Source organism: Leptodactylus fuscus, chromosome 6, assembly GCF_031893055.1.
Source record: "Leptodactylus fuscus isolate aLepFus1 chromosome 6, aLepFus1.hap2, whole genome shotgun sequence".
Lineage (NCBI taxonomy): Eukaryota > Metazoa > Chordata > Amphibia > Anura > Leptodactylidae > Leptodactylus > Leptodactylus fuscus.
The window spans coordinates 60,834,100-60,850,929 of record NC_134270.1 but is presented as its reverse complement, the minus strand read 5'-3'; the positions used below and the strand labels follow the sequence as shown (position 1 = coordinate 60,850,929).

General features: G+C 43.4%; 1 protein-coding gene and 2 non-coding genes across 3 annotated transcripts; all 3 read right to left on the bottom strand.

Moving 5' to 3' along the window:
- Positions 1-13,108: 13,108 nt before the first annotated feature.
- RPL27A (ribosomal protein L27a) lies at positions 13,109-15,697 on the bottom strand. Its single transcript, XM_075280064.1, has 4 exons — positions 15,559-15,697; positions 15,041-15,116; positions 14,415-14,589; positions 13,109-13,276 (listed from the first exon to the last, which is right to left on the bottom strand). The coding sequence occupies exons 2-4, from the start codon at positions 15,070-15,072 to the stop codon at positions 13,148-13,150; spliced, it is 336 nt and encodes a 111-aa protein (XP_075136165.1). The 5' UTR covers positions 15,073-15,116; positions 15,559-15,697; the 3' UTR covers positions 13,109-13,147.
- LOC142211052 (small nucleolar RNA SNORA3/SNORA45 family) lies at positions 15,327-15,457 on the bottom strand. Its single transcript, XR_012717148.1, has one exon. It is a non-coding gene; the product is annotated as a small nucleolar RNA SNORA3/SNORA45 family (small nucleolar RNA).
- Positions 15,689-15,819, bottom strand: LOC142211053 (small nucleolar RNA SNORA3/SNORA45 family). Its single transcript, XR_012717149.1, has one exon. It is a non-coding gene; the product is annotated as a small nucleolar RNA SNORA3/SNORA45 family (small nucleolar RNA).
- Positions 15,820-16,830: the final 1,011 nt, after the last annotated feature.

The window sequence follows — 16,830 nt, the reverse complement described above, 5'->3', positions numbered from 1 at the left end:
TGATATTGGGGTAAAACAGTGACTTGGGCTTGTTAGATGCCCCCAGACATGCTTGCCCTGCCGTCCCAGTTGCATTGCAGAGGTGTTGGCATCATTTGCTGAGGTGTCATAGTGGACTTGGTGACCCTCCTGTGTCGAATGGTGGGATCCCCTGAAACAAAGCATTTTTCCCCATAGACTATAATGGGGTTCGATATTCAATCGAATAGTCGAATTACATTGAGCGGCTATTCAAAACGAATATCGAATATTTTACTTTTCGCTCATCTCTAGTTATTAATATATATGTCGGTCTCCCTAACCCCACTTTGTAGAGCACAGCAGAGGCTGTAAGTCTTGTTCTTCTGCCTCCCCTGCTGCCATTTCTACTATAGTTCACATGACATACTCCATTCAAGTGGATCATATGACCAAGAGTAGGTGCATCAGCAGGGGAGCAAGTATAACCCCTTAAATTGCTATTCCGCACGCAGTGGTCCATTCACTACTATGGGGTTGCCAGGATTCCACTTCCACCTCAGCCACTAGGAAAGTTCTTTAGCGTAGCTATAGGCTTCTTGATACCCTCCTTGGCTAGTCCCTTCTTCATGGTTCCTTGTAGAATTACAACACGCCTCATTCATATAGCAGCATTTTGGTTGGGATTTTTCATCGCTATTTGTAAACCATGGAAGCTATAGCCGTAAAACTACAATGGAGAGATCTACAGCTCGGCTGTATTTAGGTGCCACTCCTGGTTTTTGCTTACAGGTACTAATGCAAAATTCAGACCAGAACACTGTCGTGTGAAAGTGACCACTGTGCACAGGTCATTCAGTTTTCTGGAAATTTCCTTGTATCCATCTTGTGTAGAACTAGGTGACTAGAGCCGACTAGGGGCCACCGTACTTGACGTTTATTCAAAAATTCCTAATACTGCACAGACATCCATTTTCCTCCAGTAGTAGCTTGCTGCGTATACCTTGCCTTGCACCAGTGGCGTAACTAAAGTCTTGTGGGCCCCAATGCAATATTTTGTCCAGGATCCCCTACCTCATCCTTACAGCGATTTCTTGATAGTGATGGTTACAGGAGCTAAGGAATTTAATCTACCTTAGTGTGGTTAGGGTAATTTGTGGGTCTCCTTGGGTTATGGGCCAGATGGAAGCTGCACTCTCAATACTGATGCTAGTGCTTATGGGCCCCTAAGGCTCCTGGTCCCTGGTGCGACTGCACCCTCTGTACCCCCTCAAGTCACGCCCCTGCCTTGCACTGTTTCTGATCTAGGGTTCCTGTCAGAGGTCCCTGCGTCCTCTCTCTAGTCTTGAACTAGGGCCTCTCTAGCATGTACAGTCTCTAGCATGTACGGTCCATCTGCACATAGTACAGTAAGCATACTGAGTTGTGCTCCTCTACTGCAGAGGGTGGAGGGCCCACCCTGTCTGAGGGGTCCACCAGGCGATTCATCTGCTCCCCTGTGGGCCAGTCCAAGTCTGTATCCATCCCCCGAATGGGCCTTTTTAATAACATTGTTTGGATTAACTTAATAAAAATCCAAGTATCACATGCACAGCTTGTTTTTTTTTGCTTTTCTTTAGAACGTGAGAGAGAACAGGACTTCATAGAGAAATCTCACATATGGCGACCAGCCGACTATGTGAGCTCTGAAGGAGTGATGATTTAGGTGCGTCACTGGGGGCAGGGTGAATACTTTTGCACAGTTATTTGATGCTATATTGTAATTTTCTTGACTTTGGCTCAAAAAACCGCATCAAAATCTGCAACAAAAAAATAAGCTGCGTTTCCGCAATGTGGGGCCTTAGCCTTAGTGGTCCATGTGTCTGTTGTGTTGGCCGTCCAGTTGACCAAAACAACAAACACATGGGTTCAGATGTGACTATAGCAGAAGGTAAAACTAACCAAGTTACAAATAGTTGGAATACGGATATAATGAAAGTTAATTGTCTGTCATTGACCACTTGGCATTCTGCATTCCAAATTAGCAATGATCTGGCTTTAGGACTTTTTTTTTTTTTATCCATGGAATTCATGTTTTTGTTTGTTTTTTTAAAGCATTTCAAAATACTTTTCAATGTATTGGATCCATGAAAACAAGTAGCTCATAGATTTTTAAGGGCGTGTTTGGTCCGATTCCCATAGATCTACATGGGCACCTTGAAATCGGTAGGACCGTGTGCTAGGGCTGGACAATTATGACCTAAATCAAAATCATGATTAATTGTACATTTTACCTCTATTAACATTAATGAACGATTCCTTTAGGCCTTGACATTTTTGAATGCCATGCCCTGGGTGTACATAGCATACATATGAACATAGTGTATAAGATAGTATATACAGCCTGATATATAGCAGGACTGTTTATGAGCTGGATGTGTAATATCTTTTGAGTCTTTGGGGCTCACCCCAGGGCCGGCATAAACACATGTAATTATCTCAACTATATCAGGGTCTGAAGGATACAGTTGAAATGCATGGTAGAGCAGGAAGCACTGGATGCTCTTTTGTTGGGAAATCTTCATGGCCGATTCTCAATTTGAACCAGTGACCTTTGGCTTAGGAATCAACCTAATACCACATCGAGTTATTAGGGAATGTGGGAACAGGGTGTAATTTGTAGTATACAAGAACAAAAAGACTTTTACACCACCAGGAGCAAAGCAGTAACAATACAATTACATGACAAGAATCTGCATAACTAATCATATGCTGAAATTTCCCCAATGTGGGACTATTAAAGGATTATCTTATCTTATCTTAAATAGTTGCAAGTCAAATTTATGTACGAGATAGCCAAGATGATTGTCTATAAAATGATGGAAGTCTCACCTTTGAGGCTGCAGTAAATGGTGAGATATGGAGCCTAAAAATCAAAGGTTGTAAACATTGTTACCCTTTTATCAGTGTAGACATTTGACATCGCCATAACCATTACAAACTACACAATAAAGTTAGCACAATATTTAACAAGATCACTAAATGGTGCAAATAAAAATGTCAAAATTATAACAATCTGGGGTTTCATTTATTGACTACATTTAGATGTATCTTTTTTTTTTTTTTTTTTTTTTTTTTTAAGGCCTTGCCCTGTGCAAAGACCCCTCCTCATTTTACCAGCAAGTGCCATTTGCGAATCACCCTGTGAAGGTCTCTCTCAGGCTGATGTTTCTGCCTCCTTAAGGTGCGTTCACACGATGTAAAGTGGAGTATACACGTGTCAGCAGATTGCGCGCTCAAAAAGATCCCATTCATTTCAATGGGAGTTACGAGCATATACGGGAGCATATGCAGGCGCAAAATAACGCAGCGTATACACTCGTAACTCCCATTGAAATCAATGGGATCTTTTTGAGTGCTCAAACTCTGACGCGCCGTATACGTGCCAGATCACACTCAATTTTACATCGTGTGAACGCACCCTTATATTGCTGCTAGTTCATGTCACCCATGGTTTGGACAAAATTTATAGATGCAATACAGATATTAATATGCAGACACATTACACCCGTCTAAAACCCGTAAACCCGTCTACCTTAGGCCAGCTTCAGAGGGGCCAATTCAGTCTTTGAAATATGAACTGTACGTGGCTGTATATCCCATACTGAACACAGTCTAGGAACCTCATGTCACAATAGCAGTTACCATAGTTGTGTTATCATGATGCTACTAGACACTGTCTCACCATGGGACTACTGTCCCTTTCTGTAGTCATTTTTTTTGTTAGGGTCTGTAGTCATGTTTTCTATATGCAACGAGACCATGAAGCTGTGAATCTGGGTTCCAAGACAGTGATCAGCCTGGTAAATAAAGCCGACATACACCTGTCTGAAACTGATTTTATTCACGTCAGTGTTTCGCATCAGCATTGTAAGCAGTAAACAGGAGTGGAGACAGCACAGAGATAAGGAATAATAGAAGATCTGCACCTGTTCTGTGTTTTCATCAGTTTTCTGTGTCTGTGGCAAACTGAAGTCTGAAAAAGATCACATAGCTGCACAAATGTGAGTTTTCTACCAAAGGTTCAGGCAGTTTCCAGTTATAACTCATGCCAGTTTACAATTGTCAGACTAAGGTGTTTCTGTTGTAAAAAGTGGTGAGCAGGGCACAGAAACAAAGCGGCATGTCTTAGGTGCAAAAAGGGACCATGGGCCAAAAGATGCACCACAGCTACTCCCTACAGAAAACTATAGTCTCCGGCCATAGAGGAAACGGCCAATCAGTGGTCTCAACAAAGGATCTGACATCACGTGTCTCTTGCTGAGACCCGTGATTGGCCTCAGTGCTCACATGGCCACTGAGGCCAATTAGCAGAATTCAGGAAGAGACCCGTGAGAAGCCACCGGACCAGAAAGCGCTGGGAGGACACTGGTTAGGATTTTTTTTTCTCCTTCTTTCACCTCCCCCAGTTCAGGCATAAGAATTATTATTTATTTTTTTTTAAATTAATATCTTGACATTTGACCTGTCATATGACCAGACACAACTGCAACCTAACAACCCTTTGGTATTTGGCAGGAGCTGCAGCTGGTGCTCTATGGGATATTTCTTTCTGGCAATATTAGGGAACTACAGTCATGGCCAAAAGTTTTGAGAATGACACAAATATTATATTTTCACATGATCTGCTGCCCTCTGGTTTTTATGTGTGTTTGTCAGATGTTTTTATCACATACAGAAATACAGTCCTATGAAAAAGTTTGGGCACCCCTATTAATCTTAATCATTTTTAGTTCTAAATATTTTGGTATTTGCAACAGCCATTTCAGTTTGATATATCTAATAACTGACGGACACAGTAATATTTCAGGATTGAAATGAGGTTTATTGTACTAACAGAAAATGCGCAATATGCATTAAACCAAAATTTGACCGGTGCAAAAGTATGGGCACCTCAACAGAAAAGTGACATTAATATTTAGTACATCCTCCTTTTGCAAAGATAACAGCCTCTAGTCGCTTCCTGTAGCTTTTAATCAGTTCCTGGATCCTGGATAAAGGTATTTTGGACAAACAATTCAAGTTCAGTTAAGTTAGATGGTCGCCGAGCATGGACAGCCCGCTTCAAATCATCCCACAGATGTTCAATGATATTCAGGTCTGGGGACTGGGATGGCCATTCCAGAACATTGTAATTGTTCCTCTGCATGAATGCCTGAGGATTTGGAGCGGTGTTTTGGATCATTGTCTTGCTGAAATATCCATCCCCGGCGTAACTTCAACTTCGTCACTGATTCTTGAACATTATTCTCAAGAATCTGCTGATACTGAGTGGAATCCATGCGACCCTCAACTTTAACAAGATTCCTGATGCCGGCATTGGCCACACAGCCCCAAAGCATGATGGAACCTCCACCAAATTTTACAGTGGGTAGCATGTGTTTTTCTTGGAATGCTGTTTCTTTTTGGACGCCATGCATAACACCTTTTTTTATAACCAAACAACTCAATTTTTGTTTCCAAAATGAAGCTGCCTTGTCCAAATGTGCTTTTTCATACCTCAGGCAACTCTATTTGTGGCGTACGTGCAGAAACGGCTTCTTTCTCATCACTCTCCCATACAGCTTCTATTTGTGCAAAGTGCGCTGTATAGTTGACCGATGCACAGTGACACCATCTGCAGCAAGATGATGCTGCAGCTCTTTGGAGGTGGTCTGTGGATTGTCCTTGACTGTTCTCACCATTCTTCTTCTCTGCCTTTCTGATATTTTTCTTGGCCTGCCACTTCTGGGCTTAACAAGAACTGTCCCTGTGGTCTTCCATTTCCTTACTATGTTCCTCACAGTGGAAACTGACAGGTTAAATCTCTGAGACAGCTTTTTGTATCCTTCCCCTGAACAACTATGTTGAACAATCTTTGTTTTCAGATCATTTGAGAGTTGTTTTGAGTAGCCCATGATGCCACTCTTCAGAGGAGATTCAAATAGTAGAACAACTTGCAATTGGCCACCTTAAATACCTTTTCTCATGATTGGATACATCTGGCTATGAAGTTCAAAGCTCACTGAGGTTACAAAACCAATTTTGTGCTTCAGTAAGTCAGTAAAAAGTAGTTAGGAGTATTCAAATCAATAAAATGATAAGGGTGCCCATACTTTTGCACCGGTCAAATTTTGGTTTAATGCATATTGCGCATTTTCTGTTAGTACAATAAACCTCATTTCAATCCTGAAATATTACTGTGTCCATCAGTTATTAGATATATCAAACTGAAATGGCTGTTGCAAACACCAAAATATTTAGAACTAAAAATGATTAAGATTAATAGGGGTGCCCAAACTTTTTCATAGGACTGTATAATTGCAATCATATTATGAGTAACAAAAGCTTATACTGACAGTTAGAATGAGTTAATGCAGCAAGTCAATATATGCAGTGTTGGCCCTTCTTCTTCAGGACCTCTGCAATTCTCCTTTGTTAGGAGTATTTAGGTTCATTGCTTTCTATTTTTCTTACCTGGGGAGTTTTTGGCTGCGCGGTGTCTGGGGTGGCATCCTGGCGCTGCGGGGTTGTCCTGTCGTGGGTATTGGTCCACACCTTCTGACTTGCACGCGCGCACTGCTGGTAGGCAGCTTTATTTCCTGGTTGATTAGTCTGTCCTCCCATTTGCACCTGGGAGGAGTGGTCTCTACTCTGTATTTAAACCCATGCCTCCCATGGTTCTGTGCTGAGTGTCGCTTTTACAGAGCTAGGCCTTAGCAGGAGGAGTAGGTGGTTATCTGGGATATAGGAAGTTCCGTGGTTGGTTTTTGGGAGGTTTGGGTGAACGAGTTGGTTTGTGTGTTTTCCCTTCTGTGTTCACCAATCCTTCCTCTGTGTGTAATTGACTGTGTGAGTGAATTGCCTTATCCTTTGATTTCTACTCAGTTTCCCTGTGTTTGTTTCCTAGTGTAAAGTTCCTTCCCATATTGGTTTGGGGAACCTTTCCCACATGTTTCCTGTGTGCTGCTTGTGTTGTTAGTCAGCGCACACCCTTGTCAGTCCCTGTCAGTAGCAGCTTCACTTGTTCGTTAGGGGTGACCCCCTTTAGTCTCCAGTCCCTAGAGATCTTATAGGGCATTCCTTCTCCCACTTCCCTCTAGGCCTATGGTATCAGTGAGAGAGGAGCTGTCGGGGTCAGGCTTAGCCTGAGAACAGCCGACCCACACCCGTGAGGCAGGGACCGGGTTAGCTAGTGGGAGTAGTACAGGGCAAGATTTCCTACTGCTATTCCTTAGCCCCGTTGCAGCTACCTGGACTGACATAACATCCTTGGCATGCTCTCAATCAACTTCTGGACCAAATCCTGACTGATAGCAGTCCACTCTTGCACAATCAATGCTTGCATTTTGTCAGAATTTGTAGATTTTTGTTTGTCCACCCGTCTCTTGATGATTGACCACAAGTTCTCAATGGGATTAGGATCTGGGGAATTTCCAGGCCATGGACCCAAAATCTCTATGTTTTGTTCCCTGAGCCATTTAGTTATTACCTTTGCTTTATGGCAAGGTGCTCCATCATGCTGGAAAAGGCATTGTTGATCGCCAAATTGCTCTTGGATGGTTGGGAGAAGTTGATCTTGGAGGACATTCTGGTACCATTCTTTATTCATGGCTGTGTTTTTAGGCAAGACTGTGAGAGAGCCGATTCCCTTGGCTGAGAAGCAACCCCACACATGAATGGTTTCAGGATGCTTTACAGTTGGCATGAGACAAGACTGGTAGTAGCACTCACCTCGGCATCTCCGAATAAGCTTTTCTCCAGATGTCCCAAACAATCGAAAAGAGGATTCATCAGAGAAAATGACTTTACCCCAGTCCTCAGTAGTCCTCTCCCTGTACCTTTTGCAGAATATCAGTCTGTCCCTGATGTTTTTTCTAGAGAGAAGTGGCTTCTTTGCTGCCCTCCTTGAGACCAGGCCTTGTTCCAAGAGTCTCCACCTCACAGTGCGTGCAGATGCACTCACACCTGCCTGCTGCCATTCCTGAGCAAGCTCTGCACTGCTGGTAGCTCGATCCTGCAGCCGAAACACTTTTAAGAGACGGTCCTGGCACTTGCTGGTCTTTCTTGGGCGCCCTGGAGCCTTTTTGCCAACAATGGAATCTCTCTCCTTGAAGTTCTTGATGATGCGATTGTTGACTGAGGTGCAATCTTTCTAGCTACTCTTCTCTGTTAGGCTATTTTTGTGCAGAGCAATGATGACTGCACATGTTTCTTTAGAGATAACCATGGTTAACAGAAGAGAAACAATGATGCCAAGCACCAGCCTCCTTTTAAAGTGTCCAGTGGTGTCATTCTTACTTAATCATGACAGATTGATCTCCAGCCCTGTCCTCATCAACACCCACACCTGTGTTAATGGAGCAATCACTGAAACAATGTTAGCTGGTCCTTTTAAGGCAGGGCTGCAATGATGTTGAAATGTGTTTTGGGGGATAAAGTTAATTTTCTAGGCAAATATTGACTTTGCAAGTAATTGCTGTTAAGCTGATCACTCTTTATAACATTCTGGAGTATATGCAAATTGCCATTAGGAAAACTCAAGCAGTAGACTTTGTAAAAATTAATATTTGTATCACTCTCAAAACTTTTGGCCATGACTGTATGTATGGCCTTTCCTAGGTCACTAAACTCCCCTGTGACTTTACATTCATATAATGTACAGTGGAGGGATATAGGCTATAGATTTTTAACATGCACATCAGTCTACTGAAAGTAGAAAATACAAGACCGGATGCTCTGTGGCCACAGCTAATGTCACTAATGTCCTAGTCACTTTGTATTTAGTTAGCAGTGGAAAATGTTATTCATGCAAGAAAATGTGTAAACTTTAAAGGGACACAATCTCAGACCCCATTTCCTGGACGTACCAGCTGATTCCCAGATATAAGGACGTGACTGGTGGGGATCTGAGATCATAGCCGTTTCTGGACCACTATTCTATTTATTTTAGCAAAATTACTAATAAAACAGGGCTTCTTTCTCAAGGCTAGAGAAAGTTAGGAGTTTACACTCCTTCACTTCCAAGTTTGTGGTGAAGTGACATTCACCAACAACTTCTTATGTATATAATAATAAAATTTATATAGCGCCAACATATTCTGCAGCGCTGTACAATTTGTAGGGTTCAAATACAGACAAAGATACATTACAAAGAAAGTCATTTCACACAATGGGACTGAGGGCCCTATCCTACGAATATTATAAGTGAAAGTATGTGTTTGAATGTTTGTTCCTCAATCACACAAAAACCGCTCAACCGATTTGGCTCAAATTTTCAACAAACATAATTCCTAGGCAGGACTGAACGATAGGCTACTTTTCGTCACAATCGCACACATACGTTTTTGCCAGGACCCCCACAAAACCACAACTCATACCACCAGCTCTGCAATCCCACACACTTTTCAGCATAGCAAGCCACAAACTTCCTATTGCCCTCTCGGGCCTAGCTCCTAACCCCAGGCAGGGGAGGAGGCCAAGGCCGGGGTGGGTGCAAAGGGGTCAGGGGGAGGAGAAGGGGGGTTGGAAAGGGGACGCAATGACACCTAGACGGGCGAACGGATTTGGCTGAAATTGCGCACATACATACCTTGGGTCCCGGATTGAACGATAGGCTACATGGAATTCCTGTACACCACCGCAATTCCCTCCCGTGACCGATGCTTTTCACTTTTGAATTCGCTGCAGGACCTGGGACGCTGTAGGACCTGGGATGACGTCATCCCAGCCCCATCAGCAGCTCACCTGGATGGGTGCCGCTTCTCTATGTGGGCGGAGCTATCGGCCGGCGTCCACAAGAACATGGCAGCTCTCAGAGGTCCAGAGCGTCCTGAACCAGTGCCCGCACTTCGGCGGCAGCAAGAAGTGCATACGCTGCCCCGCCAGTGTGGGCTTACCACAGTGCTCTGCGGCAGCCGAACAGGGGGTCGCCTGCGCCGCGGTCTGGAACGCCGGTTCGGCCTGCGGTCGCGTGGCGGCTGCGGCCTCTAGACTCTGCATGTCCGTCGGGGATGTCGCCAATGTCTGCTCAGGACTATCTACAGTGTCAATTGGCCGCAGGAGAAGGGTTGTGACGACAGACGGGTTAGGGGACTTTGAGAAAGGAGAGGGGTGGGGTATTGGGAGTGAGGAGGTTGCCGGTCCAGTGGGGGACGCGGTAATGGGGGGGCCTGGGCAGGTAAACCTGGGGGCCCCTGGAAGGGGGACGGGGACAGGGCCGCCACAGATGGAATGGGGGCACAATGCTTGCCGCAGGAGGGGGGCTCTCATAGGCACCCCTGTAACATCGGTGCACGGGGAGCCCAGGGTTTGGTGAGGCCGTGGGCACAGGTTGGTGGGGGGAAAGGTCACTGGGTAGGTAAGACAGGGAAGGGGGCATGGGGTGGTGGGAAAAAGGGGGCACGGGGCTAGGGGGGAAAAGGGGTACGGGGTAGGAGAAAGAAGCGAGCACATGAGGGAGTGGGTAGGAAAAAAGGGGGTTGGCGGGTGCCAGGGGGGAGATGAGGAAAAGGGAGCCGATGTGGACACAAGGCAAAGGAAGAAGCCTGTGCGGCGCTACAGGTGGGTCGCGCAGGGGGGTCAGGGTTCCGCGGACGAAGTCGCGGGTACTGCTAGTATGTATATAGTTTGCTAAGGACTAATATCACCCCTGAAACCACAGAGATGCTCGTCCATGCCCTCATAATCTCCTGCTTAGATTACTGTAACACCCTTCTCCAGCGAATACTCTTGACCCCCTCCAGTCCACCTTAAACTGTGCTGTTCGCTTAGTACACCTCTCCCCCCATTCTTGAGCGGCAGCCCCCCTCTGCCAATCCCTTCACTGGCTACCCATTGCCCAGCGAATAGAGTTCAAAATACTGACGCTGACATACAAAGCCATCCACAACTTGTCTCCACCATATATCTCTGACCTGATCTCTCGCTACCCACCCACACGTAACCTCAGATCCTCCAAAGACCTCCTACTCCGCTCTTCACACAACTGTCTCCAAGATTTCTCCTGTGCATCCCAGTCTGCAAACCATTACCAAAGACAAGGTTCAAGAAGGCCTGAAGACTCACCTATGCAGGAAGGCCTACAACCTTCAGTAACACTACTGCCACCACACCACCATCTGAACAGTCGCTCCCCTCAGACTGTAAACCCTTGCTTGGCAGGGCCTCCATTCCACTGTGCCAGTTGGTCGCAGTTTGTACATTTTGTGTACTGTATGTAAACCCTCAAATGTAAAGCACCATGGAATAGTGCTATATCAAGAATAATAAAGCATGGCCTAAAATGTGCATTTCTCTGCAGCAGCATTTGAATGGAATTTTATAAAGCCTATTCAGATACAATGAAACTTGAGCCAACCACTCAAATTCATGCAGAAAAATGGTTGTCTTAAAGAAAAAAAATAATCCAGAATGCAGGTTAAAGTGTGTAATGGAGTCAGCAATATCAACAGGCAAAAAATAAATTATGTAGACTCTGCAGTCTGGCTGCAAAAACTTCTGCAGAGAAGGAAAGAGAAAAGCCAGAGTGCATTTCCACCACTTTTCTTTTTTTTTTGCAGTGATCGCTGCATGGGGCCTTAGCCCCACAAGGCCAGTAGTAAAACATAGCTGAAATGAGTCAGTGTTTCATTTACTGAGAAGTGAAAGCATCAGCGGCCCCTGGACTCTGTGCAGGTAGAGGCGCATTCAGAAACACTACATGGCAGCACCCTAACCAATCTAAGTCACTCTGATTTGCCACATTATATGGTTTAGGCCACATTCATATGGTGCCGTTTTTCTGAAACATTAAAAAAACAAAACACTTTTCCAGCAAAAATACACTGAATGTAGCCATAAAGAAAAAGACCTGTTACTACCCAAGAGTGTGACATGACACATTACCTGTTCCTCTAGTTTACAGGTTTTTTTTTATTTTACTGTACTCTTTGCACCCACCTCTAATAAAGCATTACCAGTTATGCTGCCCAGCTTTCCCAGGACCCTGAAAAGCACACCTGACATGGTACAGTTATGTAGAAAACCTTAGGATTTAGTTAGATAAATGTAGTATTCCCTATTGCAGTGCCATATGCTTTGCTACCTAGCTTTCCAAGAACTTTAAAAAAAAGCAAATTTAAATAGCTTTGGTACGATTTGGGAGCAAGCAGGGAAATTTATTTGGTATATTTAGTAACCAGGCAGTCGCTATTACATGATACTTCTACTGTATTACCCGATAGGTTACCCAGCTTTTTCAAAACCCTGCAAAGGAAATCCTGGCAAGCTACAGTACAAAGAGACTGATATAGGCAAGAATATTCAATATCCCCTATTCCTCAACTTTTCCAGAATCCAAAAGGAAACCTGCCAAACTTTGGATCAAGTAGATTTTACATTATATTAATTATTCAGCTATCACTATTACAGCATTAGCTGGTACACTATGTAACTGTGACTTTAGAGTTAGGAAAACATTTGGCTGTTGTCAAAGATATATTGCTTTTCTAATTTATTTTTTAGGTTTTGTAATTATGATTTAAAAAATTGTATTATTTTGGGGTTTTTTTAAAATTAGTTTGTTAAAGGACCATTAAACCATGAGTCAAAATTACTCTGGAGTAGGCCTGAACAAAAAAAACACTAAGGGAGAGGCGACTTTAGAAACCCTAAAATGGGAAAATCCCTTTAGGTGGAGGGCAAAGGTGTCAAACCGCATGTGGTGGCCACCTTACAGGTGGTAGGTGTACATTCAGCCTCATTCTGTAACCTGCAATGCTCACTATGGGTGTGATCGCAACCTCAACAAACTCTTCATCGTTATGTAGTGTAATTCCTAGCGTATCAAGCAGGTGTTTAAAACCATAAAATGCCCTTTGCCATCTTTAAAATCCTATATTTGTAAAAAGCCCCAATATAGACATGCATCGCCATGGTTCCAGACTACAAACCACCCCTTTGAATTCAGGTTCTACAGTCACGCTACTCTTCTGCCTCTTAAAAATCCAACAAGTTACCTAAAAAAAAAAAAAATAAATAAAGCAGATGGGCAGAGTAATACGTGACTGCAGCCATAGGCTACACAAGTCTTGTTACAGCCATTACACGTTGCAGAGTGACATATCCAGGAGAAACAACCAAACACCACAGATTGTAAAGAATGGAAGTTTAATCGTTTTCTGTGCACAGTTTATGCTACCAGGACACAGGCGCCACCGACACCTTTGATTTTCTCCTCTGCACGGCGACTGAAGAACTTTGCCTTTACAATCACTGGCTGTTTAGGGAGTTTGCCTTTCCCTAGAACCTTGTAGTAACCCTGTAGCAAAAAAAGGGGATAGTGTGTAAGTACCCAGTATTAACAGCACGTGTGTACAAGTACAATCGCCACCAGAGTGGTCACCCAGCATTTCCAGGTAGTGGAGGGAATTTATTAATCCTCTCACCAGTTTTCTGGTGCAACAGTGGCACACAACTTTGCACCCAACATACATTACCCTGTCCATTTCTGACCTGTCGGACACTTTCAAAAGAAGTGGGAAGTGCAGGGATCAGTGGGCCAGGCACACCTCAACATAACAGATTTACTATAACTATGCCCAAAGACAGTTGAAAGTTATATCCATAATCTATACTAGTCTCTGACTTGAATAGATTTCAATTCTGGTGCACATGTCCTCCTTTGGTGTGCAAGAATTAGGCATCCATAGCATTAGTGCTTTCCCCATGGGTTTATGTACACACAAGTTGAGGAAAAAAAACCTAACCACGTGTCCTAAAAAAGGGAATTCTATTAAAAAAACATGTTGATATCATCTGACATACAAAAGCCGTCCAATGGAAAGCTGTTAAAGAAGGCAACCCCCCCAGTCAAGCTAGACTCATCTGCTTAAATCAGCAAAGAGAAAAGTCCTGCAAAGAGGAGTTTTCTCTCCACCAGTTACAGTATAAACAGGATTTCAGGTCCCCATTTGGATCCAATTGCTTGTGTGAACCTAGCCTCATGTGAATAAGAACTTATATCTGGTCGTTTCTGATATCTTTGGCGTAATGTAGGGCCATACACTTTATATTTTGGACAGTCCACGGCATCTACAGGTCCAATCAATGTCTGACAATTGTAATATGTGCGGCCAGCTTTAGTCAATGAAGAATAGAAGACAGCAGCACAGCCATGTACATTTTGGCACTCTAGTAAAGATGGATTACATCCAGGGTTGTAGAGTCTGGAATAGTTTTGAGTAAGATAAGGAGAGGGGAAAAAAAAACCAACTTAATCATAGCTTCCAAATAAAATGATGATGAAATATTATACAAGTGACCCCATCTGAAGGTCATGGAAGCTGGTGGTTTGGCCTTCCATCTCCACAGCGGAAAGTCATATCAGGTGCCATGCCAGAAAGATGCCAACAAGTAACATTTGCAGATGTTATGACAAATGAAAGGTTTCCACTTACTGCATGCACAGCATCGATGATGGGTGCTGGGCCTTCGGGGTTCTTGGCATGGTTGAGCCTGGTCTGCTCACTAACCAAAGTCCACAGTTTGTCCAAGTTAATTGTGGGGCAGAACTGTTGGTTCCTCTTCAAGTGGTAATGTCTCATACCGACCTTACCAAAGTAACCAGGGTGGCTGGAGGAAGAAAGGAGCACTGGTTATTGTGAGAGTTCAGGTTATTGTAGAATCACTCAACATGATTATGGGGCCAAATGCCCCTCTGAAATATTGGAGGTATTTTTCCTAGCCCATGGTCTAAGTGTCAAAACTAAAGACTGAAGTTCATCTGTACAGGTTGCAAAATATAACGCAAGTCAGGTAAATATAGAGGGTTGACTACAATATTTCAGTGATGCATTGAGTTCCTATCATAAACAAAGCCGTCTTGGAAGTAAATCAGCAGGAATCTGACAGAGGGGAAAACAAGGTTTACGCCCCATCTAGAGAAACCGGTAGGATCACAGGGTTCAAATGAGCAGAGATCCAGATTCCAAGATAAACAGCTGCTTATCTCCATCCACCGAAAAGCATCTTAGCTGAACTACATGAACATTAATATATCACTAAAGAGGAATACAAAACTCACTATTTATCAAAGTTGATTCTGTGGTGATGCATACCACCGGCATTACCGCGACCTCCAGGATGCTTCCTGTGTTTGCCTAAAAGAAAAGAATTAAGTTATGAGAAACTACATTTGCCAGCAAACATTAGCTTATCCCAGCCTCCCCCAAATAATCTCACATGATAAGGCAAGATCATGTCAAACACAAAAACTATGTTTTCCAATCACAGCATAGTTTTTAGTTTCCAAATACAAAATTGAAGTTATGCTGTCAAAAATAAGTTGGGTGCCCTGAAGGGGGGCACAGACATGTCACTGAGCTCGTGACTGGCTGAATCACAATGAGAACAAGCCAGCGAATATAGCACAGTGATTGCTATCCGAGGACTCTAGCACACCAAAGCCACGGTCCAGCCAGGATGTGACTCTAGTCTCGGGGATCAGAGGTAACATCACTATAGAACAGTTCATGAATATATTGGACACTTTCACCAGGATAGCAAATCAAGTTCTTCAATCAAAGGCCAGTCACAACTTACCAACACGGCCGTGGCCATGGCTGACGTGTCCACGGAGCTTCCTAGTCTTCCTTAGCTTGGTTGGCTGTTGACAAGAACAGAAAAATTAGATGCCAGAAGTACAATCAAAGCAATTCATTCAACAAGAAATCAATGTCACTGAGCAGGTGACTGGATGAGCCACAACAAGAACCAACCAGTGAATAAAGCACAGCGATTTCTATCTGAGGACTCTAGCACACCGATGGCACAGTCTGGCCTGGATGTGACTCTAGTCTCAGGCATTTGGACAACATGTAGTTCACTCAGTAAAGACAATTGCTATTAATGCCCCTAAAAGTGAAAACTTTACTAATTCTACTGTAAACTTAAATGGAGGAAAAAAACACTTTTATGTATCTATTTTCTCCAACATATATATATATATATATATATATATATATATATATATATATATATATATATATATATATATATATATATATATATATATATTGTATTGGAAAGTGCATGGGATTCTTCACCTTAGGTGTTTTATGTCATCACATGCCATTCTGATCTCTTAAAGGAGAGGTCACCATCTCTGCCAACACACTTTCATGTAGTAACACTCGATGGACTGTATCACATAGGACTCCCATATAAGGGGAGGCCAAACAAATTATCTACTAATGATACAAGCAGCATGCTACAAGTAAGCATGCTACATTAAAAGAGGCCGAATTGTATGTTTGGTCTTAGATTATTCAAAAGACTCTATAGAGAAAAGGATAATTACATGGTCCCACAGCAAGCAGAGATAGTACTGTCTCTAGCTGCCTGTACCATGCTGTGTGGATGCATCAAAAGTAACATTTAAAGGGTTATGTAGGGAGAAGAAACGTTTTCACAGTGCATTCACTACACTCTATGCGTCACAGAGCCCCAATTAAGGAGGAGGGGGGTGTCTGGAAGGGTCATTCCTCTGCCTCCGCTTTATCTAAATGCAACTGGAATAGAGCAGTCTGTAACATTACAGAGCGCCAAAGCCCCATCAGGAAAGGGTGAACACAGATTCTGTACACTACTGTGCTCTACAAATCAGGGGACCCTCACCTATATCAGTAGGAAGGTTTACCCAGTGCGGTGAATGCTCTGTGACCCACATACTACAAACCCCCTTTAATATGGAGTCTAACCAGAAAGGGGAACAGAAGGGACAAGTTTATGATGTTGAGAATGGCTTAGGGGACAAAGGTATGTGTAGGTGACAAGAAGGGGAAACCATGAGCTACATTTATGGATTTCGATATA